Genomic DNA, 11454 nt, shown 5'->3' with positions numbered 1-11454 from the left:
GCCACCATCACTCACCTCCGCGAGAAGATATCAGCCTTGGAGACCACCGTCAAGGCCCAAGAGGAACAGATGAAGAAGATGGAGGAAGATGGAGCAGACCTTCAGGGAGGAGGAGCCTTCCTGAGTGACGACGACGACTTCGAGGAGGACGAGTTCACTGAGGAGGAGGACTACGCTTTCCTGGACTCAGGAGAGGATGACCACGTTCCCATATATGTAGATGAGGAGTAGTTTCACTTGAGCACTATCGTAGGTGTGAGTTGTATCCCGCCCCTTGTATCGTAGCTTGGAGAAGAAGGGTTCTTAAAACCCTTAGTGTGTTAGCTTGTAATGTGTGTGGTTTGTTATGAATGAATGTATGTTTGTGTTATCATAAAAAGTCTTCAAGCTTTAAAACTTGTACTTAAACACAAAACAAGACATAGAAATTTCCCTCTTATCTCATGATCTATCTCAATATTCAGATGGCCCCTCCAACTCGCAACATGAACCAAGACGCCATGATGCAAATGTTGCAAGTTATGTTGGAAGATAGAGAAGCAGAAAGAGCTGAAAGACAAGCCAACATCGCAGCACTTCAACAGCTTGCCAACAACAATCAAGGCCATCATGATCACCCAGGATCAAAGCTCAAGAACTTTCAGAACACCAACCCGCCAGTTTTCAACAAGACTGAGGAACCACTAGATGCAGATGATTAGCTCCAAACTATGGAGAACAATCTAGAAGTAGCAGGAGTTGATGAGAATGAGAAAGTGATGTTTTCCACGCACTACTTAGCAGGACCAGCAAGAGCTTGGTGGACAAGCACCCGTGCCATGAACGCGGGACAGATCATGACTTGGGCAGAATTCAAGCTCAAGTTCAGCAAGTACCATGTGCCCCCGGGGCTGATAAAGAAGATGAGAGATGAATTCCGTGAACTGAAGCAAGGCCGGATGTCCGTGGTAGAATACCGCGACAGGTTTCTAACTCTGTCAAGGTACGCCACGGACGAGACTGATACTACTGAGAAGAGGAAGGAAAGGTTTTTGAACGGACTGCATGATGAGATGCAGACTGTGTTGGTGAATATCCCCTTCGCCGACCTCGAAGCCCTTGTTGACTCCGCCATCCAAATGGAGGGCAAGCTGCACCAAGCCAATGAGAACCGCAAGCGCCGCATGATGAACCAGAGTGGGCCTAACAATGCCCCAAGGTATCGCCCCAACTCAAGCGGAGGCTTCACCCCCAGGACCAACAAGCCCAATGCACCGATGCCACGTCCGGGTTATCAAAACCGGAGTGGAGGAAACCCCAGGCCAGGAGGCCATCACAACAACAGCAACAACTTCAACCGTGCTCCTCCGAGAGCCCCCAACAGCAACAACAGCAACAACACCAACACCGCTCCACGGACTGGGAGCAAAGCCATACCTGTCGCCACCAAGGACAAGTCCACCATCACTTGTTATGAGTGTGGTGTAGTGGGGCATTACTCCAATGAGTGCCCCAAGAGGCTCGCAAAGCTCGCAGGCAACACCGCAGCACCAGCTCAACAGCAACGCCGTGTCTCAACCGGCAAGAAGTTCGCCCCCAACAACCCGAACAACCGTGGAGGTCGCCTCTTCCACATGAACGCCGAAGAACCCAAGAAGCCCCAGACGTGGTGCTGGGTATGTTCTCTGTTAACTCAATACCAGCAAGAGTGTTGTTTGATTCCGGAGCATCGCATTCATTTGTTACAGAAGATTTCGTGGGCATTAGTAAGATTCAACCAATCAGCTTGAAACATGTCATGATAGTTCAAATACCGGGATCAACCACTAAAGCTAGAAAATTTTGCAAAGATGTACCCATCAGAATTCATGAAATAGATTTTTATGCAAATTTGATTGTTCTGGGAACAAAAGGACTGGAAGTAGTACTGGGTATGGATTGGATGTCGAAACATCATGGATTGATAGACTGCGCCAAGAAGGCAATCACCATGACTAGTAGAACCGGAATAATAATAGAACATGTGTCTGAGAGACTACCCAGAAACTTCACCTGCAACCAAAGTGTAGCCAAGCCAACTCTGGATCAAATCAGGGTCGTTTGTCGATACCCTGATGTGTTTCCGGATGATCTACCCGGTATGCCCCCAGATCGGGATATCGAGTTCATCATCGAGCTAATCCCTGGAACAGGACCGATAGCCCAGAGAGCCTATAGCATGAACCCCGCAGAGCTAGTGGAACTGAAGAAGCAATTGGATGATATGCTGTATAAAGGTCTGATTCGACCCAGCGCGTCGCCTTGGAGATCACCAGTTTTGTTTGTGGATAAGAAGGACGGTGCCACTCGTTTGGTTACGGATTATCGTAAGCTCAACGATGTCACCATCAAGAACAAATACCCCTTTCCAAAGATAGAAGACCTGTTTGACCAGCTGACCGGTGCCCGAGTATTCTCGAAGATTGATCTGAGGACAGGTTACCACCAACTGAAGATCCGAGCAACAGATATCCCTAAGACTGCCTTTACCACCAGATATGGACTATATGAATACAATGTCATGTCCTTTGGACTGACCAATGCCCCTGCTTACTTCATGAATCTCATGAATAAGATCTTTATGGAATTCCTGGATAAGTTTGTCGTTGTCTTCATCGATGACATTCTTATCTACTCCAAATCAGAAGAAGATCATGAGCAGCATTTGGAAGTGGTACTAGAAACCCTGAGGCAGCACCAGTTGTACGCCAAGTTTAGCAAGTGTGAGTTTTGGTTGAAAGAAGTAGGATTCCTGGGACACATCTTGTCTGCAGGAGGTATTGCCGTAGATCCCGCAAAAATCAAAACCGTTGAGGAATGGAAGGCCCCAACCACCCGCATCAAGTCCGGCATTTACGGGATTAGCGAGGATATTACCGCAGATTTGTTGAAGGATTCTCCAGCATCGCAAGACCAATGACTCAAGCTGCTGAAGAAGGACAAGAAGTTTGACTGGAATGACAAATGTGAAGAAAGCTTTCAGCAGCTCAAGCACAGATTAACCACAGCCCCAATACTGATCATGCCTGATGTTACCAAGCCATTCGACGTCTATTGTGATGCATCCAAGATTGGTCTTGGATGTGTGCTGATGCAAGAAGGCCAGGTGATATCATACCTATCAAGGCAACTGAAGCAGCATGAACAGAACTATCCAACTCATGACTTGGAGTTAGCAGCCGTAGTTTTAGCCCTGAAGGTTTGGCATCATTACCTCATGGGTAATCGATGCGAGATATATTCAGATCACAAGAGCCTGAAGTACATTTTCACCCAGAAGGAGCTGAACATGAGACAGCGCAGATGGATTGAGTTAATCAAGGATTACGACATGGAAATTCACTACCACCCCGGCAAGGCCAATGTGGTAGCGGACGCTTTGAGCAGACTGCCATGCCAGTTAAACGCCATGATCGCAATAGAGCAACCCAGCCTATATCAAGAATTTGAACAGTTCGGACTAGAGCTAGTGAGCGAAGGATTCTTAGCAAGCATTGAACTTCAACCCACCTTGATGAGTCAAATAAAAGAAGCCCAGAAAGGAAATGCCAGCATTGACGGAATCAAGAATCAAATAGCTGCAGGAAAGGCACCAGGATTCACCATAGATGAAGAAGGAGTTCTTTGGTACAACGGACGCCTGTGTGTACCGTCAGATTCAGAGTTGAAGCAAGTCATTCTGAAGGAAGCTCATGATACACTGTATTCCATCCACCCAGGAGGGACCAAGATGTACCAGGACCTGAAGGAACAATTTTGGTGGCACGGAATGAAGCGAGAGATAGGAAGCTACATCGCCAAGTGTGACATCTGTCAACGCGTCAAGGCAGAACATCAACGCCCCGCAGGACTGTTGCAACCCTTACAGATTCCTGAATGGAAATGGGATTCCGTCGGTATGGACTTTATCACAGGATTGCCCAAATCTAGCAGAGGAAATGACTCCATTTGGGTAGTCATCGATAGGTTGACCAAAGTTGCACATTTCATCCCCGTCAAGACCACATACCAAGGCCCAAAGCTAGCTGAACTGTACATATCCAGAATAGTCAGCCTGCATGGAACACCGAAGTCAATTGTGTCAGATAGAGGATCTCAATTCACCTCACGATTCTGGCAGAAAGTGCATGAAGGACTAGGAACCCGTCTGAACTTCAGCACAGCTTATCACCCGCAGACAGACGGACAGACCGAGAGAGTCAACCAGATACTTGAAGATATGTTGAGAGCCTGTGTGCTAGAGTATGGATCCAAATGGGAAGACTGCCTACCTTACGCAGAATTCTCCTACAACAACAGTTATCAAGCCAGCTTACAGATGGCCCCCTTTGAAGCCCTGTACGGAAGGAAGTGCCGTACCCCTCTGAACTGGTCGGAAGTCGGAGATAGTCAAGTCTTCGGCCCAGATATTCTTCGCGAAGCCGAAGAGAAGGTGCACAAGATCCGAGAGTACCTTAAGACCGCCCAGTCAAGACAGAAGAGCTACGCCGACAAGAGACGCCGAGAGATGACATTCGAAATCGGAGATTTTGTGTACCTCAAAGTCTCACCCCTCAAAGGAATGCAGAGATTCCAACTCAGAGGAAAGCTCGCCCCCAGATATGTCGGACCCTTTAAAGTTCTGAGTCATCGAGGAGAAGTCTCATATCAGCTTGAACTACCAGAAGAAATGTCCGCGGTGCACAATGTGTTTCACATCTCACTACTTCGGAAGTGCCTAGAAGTACCAGAGAAGACCGAAGTGTTCAAGAATATCGACCACAGAGCCATTGACCTCAACCAGGACCTAACCTACCGCGAGGTGCCTATTCGCATACTTGAAGAAGCCTTCAGGACCACCCGCACCAGAAGTATCAAGTTCCTGAAGATACAATGGAGTAATCACACCGAAGAAGAAGCAACCTGGGAACGCGAGGAAGACATGAAGAAGGAATACCCAGATCTCTTTAGCACCTAGTTTTCTCTAGATCTCGGGACGAGATCTTTTGTAAGGGGGAAGGGTTTGTAACATCCCAAGTTTCAATAAAAGGAAACAAGAGAGAGAAATTCAAGAATCCAAAAATCAGAGCCAACAAAAACTTTTTCCCATCATATAGGACTATGCATATTAGCTCACCTTATCAATTTATTTGAGTGTGCTTTTGCCATGATGCTTGTTTATGTGTTACTCTCTTTCTAAAACCCTAGCAATGATCACTTGATCAACCAAAGTCAAATAAAAATAAAATAGAAAAAGGAATTCTAGAAACCCACTTCACACCCACATATGGCCTATGCCATTTTTACAAATCTTTGATCTAGGCCATTTTGGTTTGCACCATTGGTTGTAAATGGATACTAAACACTTATTAACACCTTTGGAATCAAACAAACTCAATTCAAATCAAATTTGAATCAAAATGGAGCTCACATGTGATTATGGTCATATGTGACAATTTCAGCATGATACCCACTTTGAGCCCCTGGTTTTCAACTTTCTCTTTCTACACTTGGCCCAATCTTTGCACCTCTTCCCAGATCTCATCAAGGACTACAACTTTGCTCAAGGGACCCACCTCTAACTCTGTCTCAAATTCAAATGGCAAGCAAGCAAAGTCAGGACTTTGAAACATATGTAAGATCTTATGCATTTTGGGATTTTGCAAAACAACTCCAAATTGAACCAAACCACCACCATTCTACTCCTTTTGAAATATGTTTACAACCCACCAAAATGATTTTCAAAATTCAAAAATTATTTTCTTGCGGCCATTTAAACAAACACCTTGCAGGCAGGATCAAATTTGGAGCCCATACTGATTTTCACCTTGGACTTGGTCCAACTCTGGCCACCTCTGCACTTCTGGAGCCTCCACTCACCTCACTGCATCCTCTCACTCACCTGCCCAGCACTGGAGAGGCTCAACTTGACCAGACCTTGCCATGCCGTGGCATGGCATGTCCACCTCGTGCCACCTCCCTCACCTCTCACCTCCAACTTGCTCCACCATGTCCTGGACGTTCTCCGTACTCTCCTGAGCCAGCTCGTGCCTTCCTTTGCTCACCACGACGCATGCACACGCGGGCATCGACGTGCCCAGACACGCCCAGGCATGCCCAGGCACGCGCCAGAGCACGCATGGCGCCAACCCTGGACGCGCCAGAGCGTGACGACGCCCACCGCCTCGCGTCACCTCCGCCTTCGCTCTCAGCGCCAGTCGACGCGCGACACCACCCTGACGCTCCTGGACACGGTCACCTGCCCGCGGGAATGCCACAGGTGACGAGCGCATCCACGACCGACCGCCAGGACCTGCGCGCTCTCGTCAAGCTCACCGCCGCTGTAGACCCTCGTCTTCACCGCCATCACGCGCGTCAGCCTCGCCAGGACACCAGCAACCCGTAGCGCCCATGCCTTGCGCCTTCGCAGCCCTGGACCGACGACGACGCCGGCGACCCTAGCTCCGCCCCACAGCCACCTCCCGCTCCTATAAAAGGAGGACTCCTCCTCTCAATCCGAGCACACCATCCTCCTCCACTCATCCTCACAGCTCTCCTCGCCACCTCAATTTCACCGATTAGCCGCCGAAGGCCTGCAATCGCAAGCTCGCCGCCGCCGCCAGTACACGGAGCAAGCCGGCGAAGGAGGCCACCTCAGGCGACGCCGCTGCTTCCAGACGCCTTCTCGTCGACGACACGGTTGCGGCGCACCACTCCGACGCTCGCCGGAGCTCCGACGACCGCTCCGACCCCCTGCTGCCGCCGCCCGTAAGCCTCCATCTCGCCGGGGACGACGACCCCTCTGGGCCGTCGATCTATCGCCTAATCGTACGGCCCTCCTCTCCCCGTACCGCTTCGCGCGTTACAGCTCACTGACAGGTGGTTCCCACCTTGTCAGCTGGCCCGCTGCGCTGGACGCAGAACTGGGCCGGCCCAGCTCCTTCTCTCTCTGCCTAGCCCGTTAAGATCTCCCGCCAGCCCACAGTTTGAATTCAATTTTGGAAAATAGATACCCCAATCAGATGCAAACTTTGAAATTCAATAGGGCAAATTCTACTGGGCCAAATTTTGCAAATTTTATATCTTTGGAAACCTTAGGAAATTATCTACACAATGCCACTGGTTAGAACCCTAGATCTGTTGTAGAATTAAAGTGACAAAATAAATAAGGCAGGGACTTTTCTGCCTTAGAATAATTCTTAAAAATCAACCATAAATGTTTTTAAGTTAATTCCAACTCCTATAGTTCACATTACACTTGTACTAATTGTTTATGCAAAAATATGCCATGCTTACTTTGAATGATCATGGCCTATTTGAATTAAAGGACTTTATGGCTATTTTCTAGTCAAACATATTGTCCAAAACTATTAAGAAATCTTATGGGAATGTTTCCCCATTTAAATCTTGTCACAACCATTTCACAATGAGGTAGAGACTCTGGTCATGTAGAGCTCATATGATTGGTTGATGATATTAAATCTTTACCATGCTAGGATTAAAATGTATGAGGTCTTCACCTCATTTAAATCATTTTCTCAATTGATAAGTGTGAAGAGGTTGACTTGAGTCAACCTAGGTCACATATCATTCAAGAGAAAAATTAAATCTTAATAAGATAATAAGAGGGATTTATTTCTCTAAGAAACTAAAAGTAACACTTAATTTTGTATGAGAGGAAATTATTTTTCTTAAATACTAAGAAGAACCCCTCCACCCATTTATTAGTAATGTGTGATGCTAGATTAAGTTGTGTTCATCATGAGTGTGCATAGTTTAGTATATAAGTTTGGTATGATGATTGTGTACCCCGTATTCGTATTTTAGACGCTAGTACCGAGGAATACCCAGAAGAGGAGGAGGTCTACTTCCAAGGAGAAGAAGACCACTTTGACCATTTCCCCAACCAAGGCAAGATAATACTCTTGCAAAGTGCAAGGCTCACCCTGAGCAAGACATTACCCATTTTACTTTGTATTACTGATCCTATTTTTCCCAGTTTTTACTTTCCAAGCTTTACTTACTTTTGTTTTATCAATGTATTTTTGATTCATGATTTATTTGGTTAGTATTGGATTAGTACAAGAGTATCAAAATTAGCCTAGAAGCAAAGCAAAGTACTTAGCACCCCTCACACTTAGATGCTAGTGCTAAATTAAAAATGACTACTCTAGATGGGAACATGTGTTTGTGAATGATGTTGTTGAAAACCTTGGAGTGATGATTCATTTCCATTGGAAGTTTTTGAAGGTGAATATGACCAAGAGAAGATGGTGATTTTTGATAAAACTGATAGTGGTATGAATGCGATACCTTTCCAATATTTAAGTACCCCCACAATACCTGATTATGGGTAAGGCTTGACTGGAAATTTATGCATCTTAGTATGGGTTTCCTCTGAACACACATCATAGGGGTTATGCCACGGCTGCCTCCGTTGTTTGAGAACCGATGTGAATTGAGGTAAATTGTACGGCCAAGCCCTGTGCAGTTCCCAGGTTGACAGTTGCTCTTCACTGGGAGGCCAAGCTCATGGGGAGAGGTGCTCATACTAGTGTGTGTAAGTGAAAGGTTAGGGTTGATGATCCGCGTACTGTGTTACGATGATTCGGGATACTCCCGACGGATGAAATAAAATGTTGTGGCACAAGTGTGCGACCTCTGCAGAGTGTAAAACTATTCGAATAGCCGCGTCCACGGATACAGACGGTTGGAAAGGCCATACAGTTTCCGGTATCAGAATTTCTGAAAACTTGATGTTTTAAGAGGTGAAGTGGTGAATTGAATTGAAATCACCACTTGAATGGTGGGAATGACCCCTATGTTCCCACTTGAGTTAGTTAGCACTTAATGAGTTTGCGTATTAGATGGTTTCTCAACTAAAATTGGCTTTATGCAAATAAACTTAGAGCTTAGAACACTCTCTAGGGTATTGTTAGCACTTACTTTAGTATTAGATTGCGAGTACTTAAAGTACTCACGGCTTTGTCCCTGGCTATTCAAATGGCCAGATTATGAAGCCGAGCAGCAGTACGAGGATGACGACCAGCAGGACGTCTACCACAACTAGGAGCTTCTAACGTCAAGCGTTGGCCTGTGGACTAGAGAGTCCTTGTATCTTACGCTTCCGCTATGAATTTTTGTTTGTTCGTTGATCCATAGATCAACTATTCGTGTAATATGGATCATGTGATTCCAAGTTGTAAGATTTTATGGTTTGTAATGAATGATGACTGTGATATCCAACTATTATGCCTCGCAACAACAATATTCCTGAGATTGCGAAGTATGACATAATAGGCATTCGGACTTAAAAATCCGGGTGTTGACAAAACCCCTCTCTATCGTTCTACAGTAACCAAAAGAGTCGGATAGTATATTAGCAATAGCACGAAATAGCATGTGATTAGCACCAAATGACAACCAAAGTAGGTTAGCTGGTTTAACTAAGGGAGACAGAGGACCGAGCCGATCTTCGAGCCGGGCCGATCCGCGGAAGCAGGGGACGGATAGTGAGCGAGCCCTCCGTGTCGACGTCCGAGCCATCCATGGGCATTTTTGTCATTCAGCAAAGGCCAAGATCCTATAAATAAGCACCCACCCTTCCCCGTCCCCTCTTCGTCCGGGCCGTTGCTCTTGATTCTTCTGCGAGAGGTTCCTGTTTCCTGGCGGAGAGGAGAAGTGGGGGGAGAGGCCGAAGACCTCCGCCGCGTTTCCACTCCCTTTGCCCCGCCCGCCTTCCAGCTGTTCTGGTGCGTATCCTCGCCTTCACCCCCCATTTACGTTGCTCCTGTGAGGTTTCCGCTTGAGATTTTGGGGGTGTTTCGACGAGGAGAACGGGGAGAGCGTGTGAGGAGGCGTTTTGATGCGATCTTGTCGGTCTAAAATCCCGAATTGGTGTCGATTTTGGCGCCTAGGTGCTGTTTCTGGCGGTTTTACCGCGAATTTATTGTGGTAGGTTCGGTTGGTGGGGGTTTCATTGTGTAGATCTGGTGTAACTGTGAAGGGGGCAGGTAGGTTTCTGGTATGGTTTTGCCTGCGGAGTTAAACGTAGTGGGTGCTTACTTGTGAGTTAGGTTTTGTTTGTATCTGACAATTTTATATAGGGGATTTTTACGACCCTTTTTGGATTCGTGCGTGGGTTGATGCCAGGTGGACTATCCAAATGATTCAATTAGGGTCTGACCTGGAATTGTATTGGTCGTGGTGTGCGGGAGCAAAAGGATTTAGTGGATCTTGTTTGTAATGTCAGAATTCAGAAAGCGTACAAGTGTCCAAAGATTTATACTGTAGAAAATAGTGATGAAAATATTGTACTAGAAAATAGTGGTGAGAATGTTGCAAATCTGTGATAAATCTTGCTTGCTACCTTAACTGTATTTATTCGATCTATTGGCTCAGCAATAGGAGTAAAGAACTGTCACTGTGTGGGTCGTATGCTTCAAAACAAAATTCTGAAGCAAAATTCTTATTCTGGGTTTGCAGAGACTCCGATCTCGGAAACCGAGAAAAAGGGGGTCTGCGAAGAGGTCCCTTGCGGCAGAACAATGGAGGTACTTGGCAAACCTGTGATTGCTGAGCCCAGCAACGTGATTTTCTTGTCCACTATTCTTAACACTGAAGGGCAAGTTCCCAGTCACAAGTGTGACAAGAGGTGCCAGAATGAGCACATCTTTGGCAACATGTACCGTTGCAAACTGACTGGGATGACGCACATCTGTGACAAAAACTGCAACCAGAGGATCCTCTATGACAACCACAACTCGCTCTGCCGAGTGAGTGGGCAGCTGTTCCCGCTCTCGCCACTGGAGCTGCAGGCCGTCAGGGGGATCCGGAGGAAGCATGAAGTTGACAGCCATGAAGGGTGCTCCTTTAAGCGCAGGCGTGGTGCACAGCTTCATCCTTCCCCTTTCGAGAGGTCCTACTCTGCCGTCTCTCCGATACCAAGCCAAGCTGGAGATGGCATGGACCTGAGCTAGAGCTGACGAGACTTCCATCCTTCCTTTCCCCGGACACCTTACGCGGATCTTTCTACTCCATTTCCCCTTCTTCGACAGGATGGAACTATAAGAGTTTCCTTCTTTGTAGACTGATGAAGGGATATGAGAACTCCTTAGAGGGACAGAATAAATTTCTATGTAGTATCACTTCTGATTCATGGGACCTTGTTGTAATCGTAACTTCGATTGAACATCCTATTCTGAATTACGTAGTATTTTGAGATGATCATTTCCGAATACCGTTTAGATTATTTCACTTGTTTGCTCTAACTTTATATTATTTTAGGTCGCGACTCCTTTTCTTTGTTATGTTCTCTTATGGTTATTCACAATTATGTGATGGCATTTCAGTGCAGTCAAGCTGTGCAAATTTGTTTGACACAGTCGATGATGGTAATTTATTGGAGATTACCTTATACTATTTCATGGGGCGTGCACTTACTAACTGATTTTCCTT

The 11454-nt window shown here is 46.5% G+C and overlaps 1 protein-coding gene across 1 annotated transcript; it reads left to right on the top strand.

Moving 5' to 3' along the window:
- The first annotated feature begins 9597 nt into the window (after positions 1 to 9597).
- LOC127306255 (uncharacterized) lies at positions 9598 to 11226 on the top strand. The gene is made up of 2 exons (XM_051336878.1): positions 9598 to 9749; positions 10483 to 11226. Exon 2 carries the CDS (start codon positions 10545 to 10547, stop codon positions 10974 to 10976), a length of 432 nt encoding a protein of 143 aa, XP_051192838.1. The 5' UTR covers positions 9598 to 9749; positions 10483 to 10544; the 3' UTR covers positions 10977 to 11226.
- Positions 11227 to 11454: the final 228 nt, after the last annotated feature.

The sequence above is a fragment of the Lolium perenne genome, chromosome 1 (genome assembly GCF_019359855.2).
Source record: "Lolium perenne isolate Kyuss_39 chromosome 1, Kyuss_2.0, whole genome shotgun sequence".
NCBI classification, from domain to species: Eukaryota; Viridiplantae; Streptophyta; class Magnoliopsida; order Poales; family Poaceae; genus Lolium; species Lolium perenne.
Note: the sequence above shows the minus strand (reverse complement) of the source record. Positions and strands in the feature narration are given on the sequence as shown.